This window comes from Rhinolophus ferrumequinum, chromosome 4, assembly GCF_004115265.2.
Source record: "Rhinolophus ferrumequinum isolate MPI-CBG mRhiFer1 chromosome 4, mRhiFer1_v1.p, whole genome shotgun sequence".
Classification (NCBI taxonomy): Eukaryota; Metazoa; Chordata; class Mammalia; order Chiroptera; family Rhinolophidae; genus Rhinolophus; species Rhinolophus ferrumequinum.
The window spans coordinates 55,667,624-55,687,038 of NC_046287.1; the positions used below are offsets into that span (position 1 = coordinate 55,667,624).

General features: G+C 46.0%; 1 protein-coding gene and 1 pseudogene across 1 annotated transcript; both read left to right on the forward strand.

Annotated features, from left to right (window-relative positions):
* Positions 1 to 114: 114 nt before the first annotated feature.
* On the forward strand, positions 115 to 17,734 carry F10 (coagulation factor X). Its single transcript, XM_033103768.1, has 8 exons — positions 115 to 246; positions 2,547 to 2,707; positions 7,152 to 7,176; positions 8,105 to 8,218; positions 10,352 to 10,483; positions 12,582 to 12,832; positions 15,940 to 16,057; positions 17,170 to 17,734. The coding sequence occupies exons 1-8, from the start codon at positions 177 to 179 to the stop codon at positions 17,730 to 17,732; spliced, it is 1,434 nt and encodes a 477-aa protein (XP_032959659.1). The 5' UTR covers positions 115 to 176; the 3' UTR covers positions 17,733 to 17,734.
* Positions 3,258 to 5,307, forward strand: LOC117021569 (lysine--tRNA ligase-like; annotated as a pseudogene).
* Positions 17,735 to 19,415: the final 1,681 nt, after the last annotated feature.

Here is a 19,415-nt window from a genome sequence, read left to right on the forward strand (position 1 = left end):
AGGTGACAATGCCCCAGCACAATCACTTGCCCCCACTCCCCACCCCTCGGCAGGCCCAGGCTCCAATCAAGAGGCTGTGATAAGCAGGACAACCAGCCACCCTCGAGCCAAGGTGAGTGAACCTTGCCCCAGAGGCCTGTCCCAGCTGGAACAGAGACGCTGTCCTCGGCCACACCATGGCGGGCCTGCTGTGCTTCATTCTGCTCAGCGCCTCCCTGGCCAGCCTCCCATTGCCAGTGGGAAGTGGTAAGTGCCCCTCAACCTGCAGACTGCAGAGGTGGCCCCCAGGGAAGAGGAGAAAGGGTGAGGAGGCAGAGCGATGCCCTTGAATCTGGTTGGTGGGTGTCCGTCCCACGTCAAAGGCTAGCATGAGACAGCTGGTCTTGGTGGTCTCAGCCAAGGGTAGCTTAAGGCCAGGTGTGCCTCCCTGTGGGTGGAGAGTCAGCGGGTCAGAGGTCACAAAGACAGATAAAAACACATCCACAGAGAAAGAGGGAGAGAGACAGAGAGAGAGATGGACAAAAACAGAGAAACGGAGACCGAAGACAGAGAGGCAGAGAGATGGCGAGAGAGAGAGGTGGCAGGCAGAGATAAAGAGAAGTCCCCCCTCCTCTGCCAAAGTGAGCGGAGAGAGAGGAGATCAAAGGGGTCACAAGCAGAGATGCATTTCCATGGCAGGGCAGAGAATGAGGGAAAAGCTGGTGTCACCATCCTCAGACTGGCTCAGCCAGGGTGAAGGGCTCCCCAACTCAAGACTGGACAGATGGGCCTCTCTGGACCTTCCAGATCCCCAGGGCTTGACCAGAGAGAAAAAGCTCAGAAAGGGGAGAAGCAGAGCAAAGCCAGAAGAGAGAGCGGAGGTGGTGGCATTACTCCTGGAGGGACGCTGGGGCTTGTCTGCTTCCTGGGTCAAGTGCAAGGACAGGAGCACTGAGGAGCAGACAGAGGGGACTCAGGTGTGCAGGAGATGAGAAAGTGGTAAACAGTAAAAAAGACAGAGAAGAAAACAGAACAGGGGAATGATGAAGGTCGTTGGGGACCTTCACGTAGGGGAGTGACGAAGGGGAGAAACTGGTGTGAGGGTCTATTTCGAAGCAAGTGCTTGGTGGTAGAGCAGATATTTGGAGTATTGAGGGAGGGGCCACAAATTACAAGATTGAGCCTGGCACTGTTAGGATAATAAAGAAATGGGGAATTTGGGAAAGCAATTTGAAGTAGGAATGAAGCTAACCTTTATTGAGCACCTCATGTGTACCAAACTGAACACTAGGAACTGTATACAATCTGTAAAACAATTCTAAGAAGGAGGTATGTATGGTAATTTCCATTTGCCAATATTAAGTAGTAGGTGACCAAGACGTATTTGAAACTCAAGCCTCCTTGATTCTGCAATCCTGTTTTTTTTAGTGTGGGACATGGGGATTTAGAGTTCTGAGGTGAGGAGAGGCATGAATCATGGTGAGAGAGTTGAAAACTGAGAGCCCAGGATGAAAGTTGGGGCTAGAAATAGCAATTTGGAGAGTCTTGTATAATGGTGAGCCTCTAAATTCTTCCGTGGAGAAAAGATAGAGAGAAGGGGTGGCCGTTAGCTCAGCTGGTTAGAGTGTGGTGCTCTTAACAACAAGGTTGCCGGTTCGATCCCCACATGGGCCACTGTGAGCTGCGCCCTCCACAACTAGATTGAAACCGCTACTTGACTTAGAGCTGATGGGTCTTGGAAGAACACACTTAAGTTTTAAAAAAAAAAGATAAAGAGAGAAGTGCAGAGGGGCAGAAAAGAATGTGAGGGTCTCCCATATCACAATGAAAACAAGAAAAGGAGTGGGTGAGTGAGAGACAAATAAGACTCAACTAGAGAGGCAGGGACAATTCAGCTGCAGATACACACTGCAAGGAGGACCCAGAGATTCTCTGATCCAAGCCATTTTAATGGGCAGAGCATGACTCATTTGTGAGTCATGAAATCAATTTGGTGGGTTTTTTAAAACTGAAATAGAACAGAATCAAGTAGAAAATTTTATAATAAATGCCATTTCGTAGAAAATAGTAGTAAGTACTATTTCTTGAAATTATGTTTCAATTGTGCTGATGTGTGTCCTGGAACTTTACGTATAAATCATACTTTTCATTGTCGATTGTGATCAAAACAGTTATCACAACTCCCCACTTAACTCAGCTGAGACCTTGAAGGGTGGGGTTCAGGATGGGGCTGGAAGTGGAGAGGTACAGCCTGAGCCAAAGCTCAGAGGGGAGTAGCCTGAGGGAGGGAAGGTGACAGTGACCTGGACCGACTCTGAGAAGCAGGAGTTTAAGAAAGAGGGTTGGGGTTGTCCACGTAAAGCTGGGTGTGAATGTGCAGGGATGGTGGGTTGTTTGGGTGGGGTGTGTTTACTTCTCAAGAGAAGGATGTGTGGGGTCTAGAATAGATGTCTTGTACTGTAACGAGTAGTTGTGAGGGAGACGGGCATTTCCTTCCCAGCTGCCTTGCGCATGAGGAAGGAGAGTTTTCACGTCCTTTCAACTTTGTTTTCTTCCCTGTGTTCTAGTGTTCATTAACCGGGAACGTGCCAATACTGTCCTGGAGAGGTTCCGGAGGGCGAACTCATTTCTAGAAGAGTTGAAGAAAGGAAACCTTGAAAGAGAGTGTTTGGAAGAGACTTGTTCCTATGAAGAGGCCCGAGAAGTCTTTGAGAACATCGACAAGACGGTAAGGGTTGGTGAGACAGGGAGACCAGTTCTGCACTATGCTGAGCCCGAAAGGGATGTTGGCTGGCCCTGGTTACCCCTCTACTGAAGGCTGTCAGTATAGCCCGGGCTGGGCTGCCCTTCTGTGCTGTGGTCTCTGCTGGAAGGAGACAGCAGCCAGGGAGGGACTTCCTGGTGTGGAGACTGTGAGTCCTTCTACGGCTTGCAACGGTATTCATTTCTGTCTCCTCACCTACCAGGTGAGGCACATCAACTTGTTTCATGGGTGGGAAAACTGAGAGGAACTGTGACCCAAAATCAGTTACAAGAGTTATGAGAACTTTTGAAGGTATTGTTAAATGAATTCTAAAACATGAAAAGTTTATTTAAAAATTATTCACAGCCTGGGCCAACACCTCCCTGGGCTGGGCCATGCACACAGAGACACTTGGCCCACTGGATTTTTTCTCAAATCCATGACCACCACCATTTAGCATTGAGTACCTGAGTTACACCCCTGAGAGTGCCTTGCACGCAGACACCACAGATGCTGGGCCATGAGGCCCGATACTATGCCCATGCAGCAGCGAAAATGGCAACTCCAAAGGCACCAGTCCCCTCACCCCTGGAATAGGTGAGGCCTTGGTCCCTGCCCTGAGAGTCGCTAATGAGCTTGGTTCACCTTGCAACAGGCCTTGGGAAAGATGTTTGCCATGCAGAGGTGAGGTGGTAGTGGATGGTGGCTAGCTGAAACTGGGCAAAAATGAGCAGATGACGCCTATAAGCTGAGAAGAACAGAGGAGACCAAGCAGGAGCTCTGCCAGAGACAGCTTGGCTAGGCTACTGCTGTTGCCACCACACTAATAACAGTGGACCCCTGTCCACACTGCAGGACTGCAGTGGAGTGTCTACCAGATGCTGGGCACTGGGGAGACCCGCAGCACATAGGCTCCTCATTGCACCCGGAAGACCACCTGACCAACATCGTCTTAAAGGCAGCAGGTAAGACCCAGGCCATAAGAGCTTCTGGGGAAAGCTCGTCTTCTGTGCTCTTCGAAGACAGGTCAAGTTGCAAGTCATGGCCAACCCAAGGAATTTAAATCAGAAGAATTTATTCTATAGAAAACAGACTGTCTCAGGGAGACATAATTGGAGTTCAGGAGAATTTTGGACAAACTAAGAAGGATGTGCTGAACATCATTCTCCACAAAATCACACTAATGCCTCCTTGCTCACATATTTCACTTCATTCTCACTTTGGCCTCAAAGGCAAGGAAACAATATCATTGGCGATACTTGGGCTTGAATCTGAATGACTTTGTAAGGGAGAAATTTATCATCCATACTAACAGCATCACATATATACAAAGTTTCTTGGATAAGTTACGATTCCTAGACATTGAAATTCCCATGATGAACTTTATCTTAAGGGGAGCTGTGGCCAAGCTTTCCATCGCCTACCACAGCGAGCTGGACATGAACTTATACATAAGAATTACTCCAGAATGCTACCATACGATGCCAGGCGTCAGTAGATTTGACCAGGTTTGTGAAATTGAATACCACTTCCAGATGATTTGACTTTAATTCACCACCTGTGAATTTTTACATGGCCTCTGCAGATTATATGTTCTCATGAAATCATGGAGATTATATCAGGGATGTTAAAGCATATTACAGACAGTTACAGGATCACCTACCATCCAAATGGCCCAGAAGGCCAAACCCATGAGATTCACTACACCCAACCTTTCCAGAGAGTCAGCATGGTAGAAGAACTTGACAAAGCCCTGGGAGAAACTAACCTGCCAGAAGCTCCAAGAAAACTAACCTTTCAGAAGTGAAGAAACTAAAAGATTTCTTGGTAATATCTATGTGGCAAAAGCTATTGAGTGTCTTCCACCTCGGACCACAGCCAGATTCTTTGATAAGCTTGTCAGAGAGTTCCAGAAAGTGGCTTGCATCAGTCCCACATTCACCTGTGATCACCCACAGAGAATGAGAACTTTGGCCAAATGGACCATTCTGAATACTCTGAGCTATTTGTAGTGAAGAAGGAAGTGTGCAGTGCCTACAGTGAGGTAAATGGTTCCATGAAGCAGCAAGCAGTTTTTTAAAGAACAGGCCAAAGCTGCTAATAATGAGGAGGCCATGTGCATAGATGAAAAGTTTTATACTGCCATGGAATACCCACAGCTGGCTGTGGCACGGGCATCAATTGCATCACCATGTTTCTCACAGACGCCAGTAAAGTCAAAGAAGTTTCCTGCCAGGAATCCTGAAAATGAAGAGAACATAGCAACCACTAATCCACTGGAGAGCACAACAGTTGGCACTTCTGTCTAGAAAACAGTAACTGTAAGTTGGGTGACTCAGGCATCTTTGCACTTCTGCAAAATATCGAGGTCTGCAAAGGAATTCTTGTTTCTATCCATTTGACTACCACTGTTCACTTCAGCCACCAAAAGAAAGAAGAGGAATTGAGAATTCATTTTTACTCCTTGTTACCAAATAAATGATTATTCTCTTCTAAAAAGTTATTCATAGTTTCAAGAACTATTTTCATTTTTAAATGTCCCTTTAATTCCCATACACATACATAGTTTTTTAAAATAATAAAAGTAATTTTAATGCCACTCCAAGTTCATGTCCTATCTTTTTCCTCAGCATCATTTCCAAACATTCTTCCTTACTTCTGTATAGCTACCATACTTATAATTTTAAAGAGTTAATTTATATCTTATTGTATGAACACATTTACTCCTTCATGTTTTGGCCATGTACATTATTTTATATTGCTATTATGAAAACGCATAGATTTCTTCTGGATTATCTTCTAAGAATAGCTGCTCCAGAGAAGGATTACTGGATCAAAGTTTACCTACAAGTTGTAGTTTCAAGTAATATGGAGAAAGCACACACCACCCTGTCTCTCCGACTGAATGCAGCTACAAAACCTGTATAGAATGGGTGGAGCAGCTATTTGAGGATCCTGAAAGGTCAATAGCAGCAGTGTATTGAAGAAGACTAGAATTCAAAGTGCCATATAATTGTGTTTACCATTTTTTCTCCTCTAGTTCTCCAGATAACACTTGACCTGAATCTAATTGATATTTATAGATTCTTAACAACACCAGAATACGATTTCTTTCTAACCACCCATGGAACTTTCCACAAGATAGACCATATCCTATGTCATAAAAAACACCTTAACAAACTTAAAAGACTGAAATTATAAAAAATATTTTATCTGACCATAATGAAAGCAACCAAAAATCAATCACAGGAAAATTTCCAAGTATATGGAAATTAAACAAATACACTTCTAAATAAACTGTAGGTCAAAGAAGAAGTCTGAAGGAAAGTTAAAAAATATTTTCAACTGAACAAAAATGAATATACAACACAAAACATAAAATACAACATAAAATCTGTGAGCTGAAGCTAAAATAACACTTATAGGGAAATGTATAGCATTAAGTGTTTGCATTGGAAAAGAAGAAATGTCTCAAATTGATAATCTAAGCTTCTACCTTAAGACCCTTAAAAAAAAAAAAAAGAGCAAAATAAATCCACAAACTGGGTTCCTTAAAATAACACAAATTTATTCTCTCACAGTTCTGGAGACCAAAAGTTTGACGTCAAATTGTCCCAGGGTTGGTTTCCTTTCGAAGATCTGAGGGAGAACACGTACCATGCCTCTTTCTTAGCTTCTGGTGGCCGCCAGCAATCCTTGACATTCCTTGGCTTGTAGATGCATCACTCCAATCTCCGTTTCCATCTTCATATGACCTTCTCTCTGTGTGTCTCTGTGCATCCATTTCTGTCTATTATAAGCACATTCTCATTGATTTAGGGCCCGCCCTAATCTAGTATGATCTCATCTCAATCCTATTTCAATTACATCTGCAAAGACCCTATTTCCAATTAAGGTCATATTCTGAGGGTACACCTGAACTTGGGGGGTGGGAGAGGGACAATATTTAACCTACTATAGACAGCAAAAAAAAATTTTTTTAAGACTATGAACATTTTGTAGTGTAATATAGGCTCTTGACACCTTATTTTAAGCTAAGTAGTAATTGCCACTTTTAAAATTACCATAATGATTACTCACCAAGCATCCAATCTTTTACTGAATCTTTGACCCAAGTATCTCAACTGAAAACCATTCACTGGTCAGGTTGGGGTAGCAAACAGAACAAACCATTTTTGGTATAATCCATTTCTTGATGATTAACTTCAAATTCTTAATATTCAACAGAAATGGTGTGTTTAGGATGATTAAAGCCACAATAGATGCAGAAAATCTGAAAAAACTTCCCTTTAGATTGAATAGTTCTAGAGCAATTTGTTCCAGAAAATGAGCTCTGTTTGGAAAATAGCCTCTTCAGGTTGAGTTACTAGATTATGGTTGTTATTGGTGTAAAGTCCTAATGCATTTTAAAAATTTTTTTCCCTTTTAGAACGAATTCTGGAATAAATACAAAGGTGAGATGTTTTCTACTTTAATCTTAAGTGAGAGGTATTCATCATTAGGATATTTAAATTGGGAGAGGTTGTATTTGAATTTTGAAAATGTTTCTTGAATATCATTTCTGCTCCTGTTTAAATCTTATTTAATACATCTCCCCTCTGAGTGTTTTCATAACATTTATTGTAAAATAGATTTTTATAACTTTATATTAATTCTGGTTTTGTTGCTTACTTAAATATAGATTTAAATCAGTTCATTCTCATTTGAGGATACCAAATTTGATGATAATTTTTTTAATCCAAATATATTAACTAGAAACAAAATATAGTCTAAAAGATTGGGTCCTCTAATAAGGTAACCATCTTGATTTAATGCTGATCACACCTGAAGTGGCATTAATTGTCACTTATGTTTCATTCTAGTAACAGTATTCAGATTTCTCACAATTGAACTTATCTCTAAATTAGATTGCTCAAATGCACCAAGAAATGTGAAGTCCCATGTTAGTGACAGACAGTAGTCTCTGAATTCTCATTTTACACCCAGAGCATTTGGAAAGAGGAATCCTAACATTCCTCTTGTCAATGCTCAGCCCAGAAATAAGTGTCAGGCAAGCACGTATCCTCCTTCCTTCCAGCTGATCCCACGTACTCATCAGCTCAGAGCTCCTCACTTTGATGTTAAAACACTGTCAAACATTTCAGCAAAAATTGGAAAGGTCAGTCAATGGTCCAGTTAGATAAGGGCATCACGTACACATAGCCACAAAAAGTGGGAATAGAATGAAGTTCAGGTAGGAGGAATTGTTTACAGGGAAACAGGAAGAATTCCAAGTTCACTCAAGTTATCTGAAAAATGTGTGCCAAGATCAACACAGCAAAGTCATTTTCATGATGATGGAAATTGCCTGCAAGCTTTAGTTTCCAAATCTTTTCTTTGCAGATGGCGACCAGTGTGAAAGCAATCCTTGCCAGAATCAGGGCATGTGTAAAGACGGCCTGGGGGAATACACGTGCACCTGTTCCGAAGGATATGAAGGCAAAAACTGTGAATTAAGTGAGTTCCTCTTCTTGGCGTACCTTCAAGTCAGACTTATCTGAAGAATCAAAGGTGGGAAATAGGGAAGAAGCTACCATACCCAAGGAAACAGTCTCACGTCTCTTCTGACGGAGTGTGGGGACAGAGCCCCAGAAAGCCGTTTCCAGGCTCTCGGCCTCACATAGAAAGGTGCTGGCTCAGGTAGCAAATGGCCATCGACTGGGATCAAATGGCCATCAGCTGTGGCTAGTTGGCCGTCAGCTGTAACCAGTGAGCCATTGAGCACTAAAATAACTGCCGTGGCTAGGCTAGCAGAAAATGGGGGCTAGCAAGGAGATGGTGGCTGAGCCTGCAAGAGCGGATTGCAGAGAGGCGGATGCCGCCCGCGAGAATATAGTGGTATGACTCCCCCATCTATGGCTCCCATGTGGGTGTTCCTTTTTGGCCTAGCCATATCCTGCGTTCTTATGTGTGGAGCGGGACCAGAGACCCCACAGGCCGCCCCACACGACACGTAGGCTCTGAGCTCCACTGTGATGTACCACTGTAATAAGAGAAAAAACAAGAATCAGTGAAAGCCTAACTGTGTGCTAAAATCCACTCAGCTTTGGAGTACAATGAGACACACAGTCACTTGTCTGTTCCTCTGAAAGAGGCTATGGAACATTAGTAAAGAGTGTGGCCCATTAACATAGAAACGAAAATTGACTTTCTTCTTGGAGTAGAATGTACCCCTTATTGTCGTTACTTACATTCCGGTGGTCCTGGGCAATGGTTCTAAATTACTACTTTTCACTTGTGTGTGTTAGTGCAAATGTCAATACTACATGTCAGACATTGTCCACTTATAAGAATTTGATACATTTAATTAGTTCCACATGGAAAGGTCACTGAAAGTTTTCCTAATATTGTGATTAATTTTTAAATAAAAATTAGGTTAGTATTAGATCAGTTTTCATTAAAGAGAAAGATTTGCATTTCTTTTAAGTTACTTAATTTATAATCTTTAGCATGTGCTCTTGGATTGCAGTGTTTTGTAATTTTCCCCGATGGGAATATCAGTTATGCACCATCCATCCCAAGTCCAGAGCTGCCACCCCTCGCACACCTTTCGGCTGCCCCCAGAGCCATTGTGAATGTTTTCTAAAATTCCATCAGTGTTGATCTTTGCACTGTAATTATTTTTCCATCAAAACCCAAATGTGGAGTGTAAAGTAAATTGCCAGTATAATATCACGTGATGTGAGTTTAGCGTTTGATGTTCAGCGTATACTGGAAGCAGGTGGGTGATTCTGACTTAGTCAGAGCTGCTGAACTGTGAGGGACGAGCCCAGCCTGGCCCTGAGGTCTGGAAAACTGACCTTGGCCGAGGGAGCGCTATGCCAAGAGCTTCACATGGCCTGTGAGGTTATCCTGTCAGATGGTGTGACCTCTACCACTTTACAAAAGAAGAAACTGAGGCCCATGGGTTTAAATGCTCAAATCACACAATAAGTGATGGGAGGTCCAGTTTGGAACTTGAGTTGGCCTGAGCCCAGGATGTGCGCCTCCTGTTTCTCCTTCCTGCTACACGGGAGCCCGGACGCCATTCTCTGAGGCCCTTATTCCACGTGGAATCCTGTAGCCTCAGAGTGGATAGGCATGTGGCCACTCTGCCAGGCTCTGCCTTAGCAACTGGCCCCAGAGCCCACCATCCTGCAGGAGGCCCATCCATGGTGGTCAGCACCCATGTGCCTTTTTAAGGCTGAACTTGAGACCCTCCCTGTCTCCAGGGCCTATCTGGGCATGCTCAGGTTACTTCAGGACCTTCTGGAAGTCTGGCGCCCAGGGCCTGCAGACGCTCCGCTCTCACTGAGTGGATGCCATGGTTTCCCCAGATAGTCTGGGGAGGCAGCGGGGCAGTGAGAAGAGCACACATGGAGGCATGGTCCCCTCACCCCTCCAACCTGCTCTGGGCAGCCTGTCTCATTTGCACTGGGACCGGCTGATGGGCATCGGCCACCTGGCTCTGGCCCTTTGCTCAAGCCACGTGGCTCGCTGTGGTGCTGACTGGTGGGTCTATGTCCCCCTGGGGTTGCTATCCTTCCTCCCAGCAAGCCGCAGCCTCAGTGTCCCCAGCCCGTCCTGAGAGCCAACATGCTTCTTCCACAGCCACGCGGAAATTCTGCAGCCTTGACAATGGGGACTGCGACCAGTTCTGCAGCGAAGAGCAGAGCTCTGTGGTGTGTTCCTGTGCCACAGGGTACATCCTGGGTGACAACGGCAAGTCCTGCATCTCCACAGGTAGGAGGAACATGGAGACACCCCAGCAGGTTCTCTGAGCCAGAGAGGCATATGCCAGTGCTGGTGAGAGGGACAGCTGGAGCATCCTAGGTGGGCCCTGAGGTTTGGAAACAGATGCACTGTTTTTGTCAGCCATCTGAAAAATGGGAACAGTATTACCTAACTGCTTAGTGAATATGAAAATGTAAGGGGATAATTCATGGAGGGCACTTTGCACAGTGCCTGGCTCATAGCAAACCCTAAGTGACTACGTAATGAGTGCGGGGAAGGAGTGTTTTGTTTCCTGGGAAGGGTGGAGAGCTTGGGAGGCTAGGAGTCACAGTGGACGAAGGCAAGAGTGCAGGCCGGTAAGGGGCAGTGCAGGCCCGACTGTTGGAGCTTTAGAGTTGGGGATAGCAGGGCCAGAAGGGGAACCGAGGACCCTCAAAAACTGATTTAGGTTGTGTGGGACCCAGTGTTAATACAATTTATTTTTTTCTTTTCCTCGATAAAATCCAGATGCCGTGAGTGTGGCCTAAAAGCTCACAGGGCGCATGAGCTACCGAGGGGCTGAGTGAAGGACCAGGTCCCTGGCTTGGGAGAGCCCTGGTCTCATACACTGTAGGAAGTCCCTCCTGTGCTGTAAAGCTGACCTCTGGCCAGAAGTTCTGAGAGGCCAATTATTATTATTTTTTTTTAACCTACTTCTCACAGTGACCCCAACTTACTCTTCAAAGAGTGGTCCCCTGACTGGCCAACAGCTTTGGCATCATGGGGGTGGGGGTAGGGAGTAGAAATGCAGAGTCCTGAGCTGCTGCAGGAGGTGGAAACATTCCAGGATGGCTGTAATTATGTAATATTAACACTCTCAACTAGCAAAAGACTGTCATTTACATTTCTATTGGTAATGAGACTTTAAACTTAAGCTGGTTCAAAAATGGGGGTAGACTCATGACATGCATGCAAATATTTTTTAATTCCAGGAATAATCACAAATCAATTTAAAATAAAGTGTGATGTTTGAAAATAAAATCAAGTAAACTACTTCCTAATTCAGAATGTCAAAGGGCAGTGATTACAAATGTTAACACAGAACTAGCAAAGCGTAGGGTGAAGAAGTCTTTATCTCCAGCTAACACATTCACCAAGAGTCTACTGGGGCGATGGGGTGGAGGGGGGTGGAGGTGGGGGTGGGGGGCCCTTGACGTCCTGCAGGAGCACATGCAACACTAAAACGAACTAAGTTTTGCTTATCTGATCTTAGAAAAACACAAGGCCGCAGAGAGAAGCCATCCACTTTCAGATCTGCCATTTTCCTGTCTCTCTTCTCTTTGGCCCTCCACACCTCTCCCTTCCTCTGTCCTGCTTTGCCCCCTTTCTGCCACAGTTCCCTAGTTGATACTGCAGAAAGGAAGCTTTCTCATATTTACTGCCATCTCCCCTGTGCTTGGTGCTTTTAAGGATAGTTGTCATTTTTTTAGACATTATCGTTCAAAGCCATGTCACAGTACTCCTGATTATGCCTCAGACTGTTTCCACATATTGTCTCTTTTGCCCAGAACACTTCCCCCCAAAAAAAAATTTCACTAAGAAATGTTTCAAACACACAGCAGGGTTGACGGGATTTGACAGTGAGCACCCATGTGCCCCCACCTGGGTTCTACCATGAACCGCTCACTGTACTTGCTTCATCACCTGTCTGCCCCACATGTGTCCTCTGTCCGTCCACAAGCCACCTTATTATTCTGACGCATTTCCAAGCAGATTGCAGCTAGGCCCTTCGATGCTTCAGCATACTGGTCAGCCCCACAGGTCTGTGTCCATAGCGTGGTCATGTAGGTAGAGTTGCTCCATAGTGGGGCGCACCGATACGAAGCGCACATTCCCTGCATTGTGATAATTGCACCCACCTTGTAACCCAACCCCCACCGAGACATAGAGCACTCCACACCCCAAAACTTTCTCACACCCTTTCCCAGTTCCCAAGCCCACTCCTCACTCTCCCCCACCTGCATTTTTCAAGGCTGTTTCACCCCATTACGGTGAGGGCTAGACCTCCTCTCCGGCCTCCCTGACTGGCCCATGCCATTTTTTGGTTTTGCTTTGTTTTCTCTTTCAGAGCTTTTTCCCTGTGGGAAACTCACTCAGGGACGTTGGAAGAGGTCAGTGGCTCCGACCTCCCACACCAGCGAGGATTCCCCTGAAACCGTCATGCTGGAGGAGTATGACCCTGGAGACCTGACTCCCACCACGAACCCTTTCCATCTACTAAACTTCACCAACACAGAGAGGAGCCCTGCAGTGGATGAGAACAGCCTCACCCGGATAGTCGGCGGGAGGGACTGCAAGGAGGGCGAGTGTCCCTGGCAGGTAACTGCTGAGCACACTTAGGGAGTTCACTGGATGGGGGACCCGTCCTTGCTGGGCACTGCCGGTACAGCCATCGAGGCCAAGGCCATGGATGTGGCCCCTCTCATGTGGTCCCTTAGCAGGCTGCGAGCTCCAGTGCTCAAGGAGCCTGAGATGAGAGGAGGCTGGGCCCTCGTCCCCCACCCCCACCCCCACCCCCACTACTCATTCCCATCTGTGTGCAGAGGATTTGAGTCCTAAAACCTCTACCTACAGTGGAAGGAGAGATGAGGCGCCAGTTTAGGCTGTAGGTTCGGGTCAGCAGGGCGAGGACCTCTCCCCAGATGGCGGGTGAGGCCTTTGATTGATCTTCTGTTTGGCTGGAGTCAGAAAGATTTACTCTCCTTGTTTCATTTCTACTTTGGTAAATTTTTTTACTCAAACACCTAAATCCTAATGAGGCAGACAGACAGTACCTTAGAGAAAAGTACATCCATTAGTTTTCAAAGGTAAAAAAAAAAAAAATCACTCTTACATTGTTGACTTGGACTAAGGCTGCCAGATTTAGCAAATAAAAACACAAGACATCCACTTAAATTTGAATTTCAGATAAATAATGAATAATTTTTAACATAAGTATATCCCAGATATTACATGGGACATACTTATACTAAAAATTATTTGTTATTTATTTGATTCAAATTTAAATGGATGGATACAGAATTGTACACCTGAAATCTATGTAATTTTACTAACAATTGTCACCCCAATAAATTAAAAAAAAATGATAATATCACCACACACACAAAAAAAATTTAAATGGATGTCCTCTATTTTATCTGGCCAGGCTAACTTGGACTTTTAAAGCTTTTAGTGTTCAAAGCCAAAACAGCTTCTCCTATAAGCAAAAATCCCAAAGCTGCCATAACTTTTAGAAATTACCTCAGCTCACCCTTCACCTCCAAGCTACAGGACAGATATGCATTTGTCTGAATTATCAAGAACCCAAGGAAAGGACATTTCAACATCTAGTCATCTAATACATATTTATGGAAAACTTGTATGTCAGGCACAGAATTGGGGGTTGTGAATGCAGGCCATGAAACCATCAGAGCTACTTCCCTGACCTGTAGATATCTAGATCTAGAAAGGGAAATGAGATGCACCCAAATGACCAGAATTCAAGTTGATGTGTGATAGAGGCCACGGAAGTGGTGCCGGTGGGATTATAATGAAGTTCCACAGGGATGCATAGGACAAGCTCCCCACAGGGCAGAGGTATCTGACTGGAGCTCTGCGAGTGGCTTTACATGGAGCTTCACAGGAGGAGAGGACAGGGAAGGGCGCTCTGGCAGAAAGTTCCTCCAAACGGTCCCTTAGCAAGTCTGTTGGGTTTGTGATTCTTGTTCTCCCGGTTCCAGTCTTAGCAGGTTGCCTCATCTCCATCTTTAGGAAGAGCAGATGGTGTCCAAGTCTTAGAAAGACTGCCTCTCCCTCACTCATCACCCAAGTTGGATTACGAGTAGATAAGTTATGCAAAAAAAAAAAAAAACATTAGTAGAGACAGTCCCCAACTTACAGTGGTTCGACTTACACTTTTTAGACGGTGGTGTAAAAGTGATACGCATTGATCTTTCCTGGGCTAACGGCATGTGGTAAGACACACTCTCGTGATGCTGGGCGGCAGGAGTGAGCTGCAGCCCCCAGTCAGCCATGTGATCAGGAGGGTGGACAACTGATACTCTACAGGGACCTGTGTTGCTAGTGTTTTTGGCTATTGTGTTCTGAGCACATTTAAGGTCGGCTAGGCTAAGCTAGTAATATGATGCTAAGTAGGTTAGGTGTACGAAATGCATTTTGACTTAGGATATTGTCGACTTAGGATGGGTTTGTTGGGATGTGACCCCATCGTAAGTCAAGGAGCATCTGTACCACATATTCGTCAGAAACATCTTCAAGGATTCTTTCAGAACTTGATGTTAATTGTTTCATTAACCTACACATATCCTCAGCCAATAACTGTTGCTTAGAGGATGTGGAATTCCCTAGGGAAAGGAAAAACAAAGAATGCTCCATCTCTGGATTTGTAAGCCTGGTTCTTTGAGAAGGAAAGGAAAATAAAAGAATCGTGTGTGGTGCCTCTCACTTGTCCCATCAATGCTCATTCCCAGGTCGAAGACTCCTCACTCCAAATGCCAGGTCAGGGTGGAAATCCCTTCCAGGAGTAGCTGCATGGATTACAAGGAAATTAACCATGCTGGTGATATTCCATAGGCTGTGGGCGATTGGCTTGAATGGTTGAACTGTTCTAGAGACCAGAAGTTAGTCCAGTTTAGACAAGCATTTTCTCCAAAGACTGGCTTCTGCCTGGTCTGAGGTATAATTCACAGGCCCATAGACACTACAGGTTTTTACCACAGTGAAAATCGTTTTTCTGTGCATAACACTTAGAGAGTGCTATGACAGATCCAGAAGAAATAAAAGACCAATCTCTGTTGTTCCTTATCCTGACTTTATACTCCAAATAGAGAAAGAGATAGGTAAATTGTGACAGAACCCTACTCAGTAGCTAGCTCTTGGCACTTAGTAAGGCCTCCACAAATATATGTGGAGCAAATGAATAAGTCAGTCCGTTGGCTGGTACATGAAGCAAAGACCAGAAGGCGTGAGGGGCTGCCCAAACCTGTGCCACGGAATCGAGGAGTAGGTGGGGAGGATGTGGGAAGGTACTGTGGGGTCGACCGTCAGCTGCCTCTTGGAGAGTGTGCCAGGATGCCAGCCTGAACAGCCAGTGAGACACACAGGAACAGGCACGATGACCAGCTGTCGGGAGTTCTGCAGCACTGGCCACGTTGGGCCAAAGCCCATGTGGTCAGATGGGCACTGTGGGTGTGCTGGCTTGGGCCTCACATTTCAGTCTAAAGATGCCACAAGTTCTCTTGGAGGAAAGGACAGCAGAGGGGGGAGGACGGAAGCAGAGGAAGGCTCAACTGGGTACACTAGCTTCAGGATGGGGAGGTCCTGATCCAAATGGGGGAAATGGAGGGGAAGGCTTGAATTTAAGGTTCCAAATTTCTCTTTTTGGAAAGTCACACTCAATCTAGTTGGCTCCGGCATTCTCACTGCAGGCTCTGCTCATCAACGAGGAGAATGAGGGCTTCTGCGGAGGCACCATCCTGAATGAGTTCTATATCCTCACTGCGGCTCACTGCCTCCACCAAGCCAAGAGATTCAAAGTGAGGGTAGGTAAGTGGTACCACACCCCTCAGCTGCTCTGCCGGGCCCACTGTCACTTCCTTATTTTCAGAGACCACTGGAACAGATCAAATTTGCTGGGAACACTGGATAAAATACTAGACTCCAGGGTGGGGGCTGGGGGGAGGAAAAGCAGGGGCAGAAGGAGGAGGAGGGGTAGGAGGGGGAGGGGAACATGGAGAAGGAGAAGGGTGAAGACTAGGGGAGGAGCATGAGAAGGTAGGGAGGAGAAGGAGGAGGGCTAAAGGGAGGATAGGAAGGCCTTCCCTGAGCTGGCCCAGCCATCCTCCCACGTGGTCCTTCCTGAGGCTCTTGGTTTGCACGCCCAGCCCAGCATGAGGTGCTTCCTCTCAGTGACCTTTCCTCTGGGAAGGCTTCCAGAGCCCCTCCACCCCCACCCCTTCAACAGTCTGAGCACTGAGTCCCTCTGCCTCTCATACTTTTGTCTGTGGGATGATTTCGTAATGTCTGTCCTTCTCCATCAGACTCGAGAGCTGTTCCATGAAAATCCAGTGCAAGCCACAAATGTGACCCACATATGTAATTTTAATTTTCTAGTTACGTAAAGTTTTCTATTATACATTTTAAAGGTTAACAGGTGAAATTAATTTTAGTAATATATCTTATTTAACCCAATATACCCAAAATATTATCGTTTCAATGTGTGATAAATTTTAAAACTATTTTTGAGCTCTTTGGAATACTTTTTTCATCCTAAGTCTGAAATGTGACACTCACAGCACATCTCAGTTCAGCCCAGTCATATTTTAAGTGCCCCGTTGCCCCTGTGGCTGGTGGCAGCCCTCTGGAGAGCGCAGGTCTAGATTGTAAGACCTTCAGCTCCCTGGTATCCCTGGGAATGCCCGTCCTCGAATGAACTGAAAGTCACCGAAGTACTAAACATACATAAGAAAATGTGACTACTGGTTGCTTCTGGGTAGTGAAATTGAAAGTCATTTTTATCCACCTCTTTATGCGTTCCTATAGTTTTCAAATTTTCTAGTGACCATATACAATTTTTTAATCAGAAAAAAAAGAACTACTTTAAAAAGCAACAACACGTGTGCAGGCATGGCCCAGACTGTGCTCTCACCATATTCCAGGTGATCGGAACACGGAAACGGAAGAAGGCAACGAGATGGTGCACGAGGTGGAGGTGATCATAAAGCACAACAAGTTTGTCAGGGAGACCTATGACTTTGACATCGCTGTCCTCAAGCTGAAGACACCCATCTCCTTCCGCATGAACGTGGCCCCAGCCTGCCTGCCGGAGAAGGACTGGGCCGAGTCGACGCTCATGACGCAGAAATCCGGCATCGTGAGCGGCTTCGGGCGCACCCACGAGAAGGGCCGCACGTCCACCACCCTCAAGATGCTGGAGGTACCCTACGTGGACAGGAACACGTGCAAGCTGTCCAGCAGATTCACCATCACCCCAAACATGTTCTGTGCTGGCTACGACTCCAAGCCCGAGGACGCCTGTCAGGGGGACAGTGGGGGCCCCCATGTCACCCAGTTCAAGGACACCTATTTTGTCACCGGCATTGTCAGCTGGGGTGAAGGATGTGCACAGAAAGGGAAGTACGGAGTCTACACCAAGGTCACCAACTTCCTCAAGTGGATCGATAGGTCCATGAAAGCCAAGGCCAAGGCCCAGGGTGGGTGAGGGGTCCCGAAGCCTCCCCCCATTAAAGTGATTGTCTGAACAGTTGCCATTCTGAACCGGCTGAATCCTGGAGTAGGTGTCCTATCTGCAGTGGTTAATGTCAGTTCCTTATCCTGATTTTGTTCTTGTTCTGTTATAGTGGGACATGAAATTTTCATTTGGAACTGTAGATCCTGCCTTTGCTCCTTGCCAGGTTGGGAAATTGCTTCAGGAAATGTTATACTTTGTAGGACAGGGGTCTAAACGCCCCAAGATGACTGCTGTGCTCAAAACCATGACAGGGCTATTTCCATTCATAGTATGTTTTTCTGTTTCTGACTGAGCTAAACTGACTTCTTGGCCAGTCATACTCAGCACACTTGAGAATAAATGATCAAGGTTCTGGGAGTACAGAGAGAAGACGCCGCAGAGGTCGGGGCCAGCCCATAACTAGGAGGCCTCACCCTGGGGTCGGGGTGGGGGTTCCCCACGTGTGCCGGTGTAGGCTCCCCAGGCCCCTCATTTACCATCTGGGACTGAGAGAAAGGTGAAATGTGTCTGTCAGGAGCCTCCTGGGAAGGGAAGGCCGTGAGAGCTTCTCGTGGGCAAGGACATTTTAACATTGACTTAACCACTGGTTCTTCTTTCTGGCTTCACGCTAGAATCACCTGGGGCACTTTTAAAGTGTGCCCAGGCCCCGGCCCACCCTGGCACAGTCTCCTGAGCAGCTTACATGCCCACCAGTCCCCAGACCAGGGGACTCTGGAGTCCTTCATCCAGGCCACAGCCCAGAGCACTTAAACTGGAGTCCATGGGGTGGGCATATGCCCCTGAAGTTTCTACAGCTCCTCAGGTGGCCTCCAAGTGTGTGATGTGTGCTGGCAGGGGCTGCAGGAGGGATCCCCTGTCCTCAACTGGGTCATGTCTAAATGCCAGCTCCTTCGCTGTCACTGTCCACACTGGCTCCGGAACCTGCACTTAAGTGGTCATGAAAACAAAATATGCTTTTAGAAAATGGAAAAGGTCACCTCAGACCAGACCTGCCAGTGTATGTTCCAAATGTCCCTGTACAGTTTGCGTAACTTTGCTAAGCAAAGTCTCAAAGTCCCACTACAAAAACTCCCCAAAATGTCAGCAGCTTTTTTTTTTGTAAACAGGAGATATTGCAAGGTTAGAGTGTTTTGTAAACAAGAGACATTGCAAAGGTAGAAAAATCAATGTGGGCAAGTATAATTTCCCAGAAACAGTCTGAGGTGAGCGGGAAAAGCCGAGGGTGATGATTCTCCTCTTGCTGCCTTGACTCCTAAAAGTGAGCCACTGCCGAGTGGGCACCAGAGGCCCTTCCTGGGGAAAAGGCCTCAGCCAGCAGGAGACCATCCTGTTGTCAGGTTGAGGGTTTTCTATGCAGCTGAGTGGTCTATGTCCAGAGGCAAACCGTAAAGTTGGGTTCTTATTTCTGGAGATCAAAGGTTGTTTGGGGTCCAGAGAGAACTCGGGAAGATTCACAAATAAAACACACCTTCCCTGTTGCTATTTGATCTCTCACTGTTGGCCACTATTATTGGTGATTGAGTTCATGTATCAGAGAGGAAGGGAAACTGAGGTAGAACAGAGGATGACGCTCCATCGCTTCCATGGGGCTTCTTATCTCCCTCAGCCAGAAGCAGAATTCAATTCAGTGAGGTTCTAGAGGAAATAAGGTAA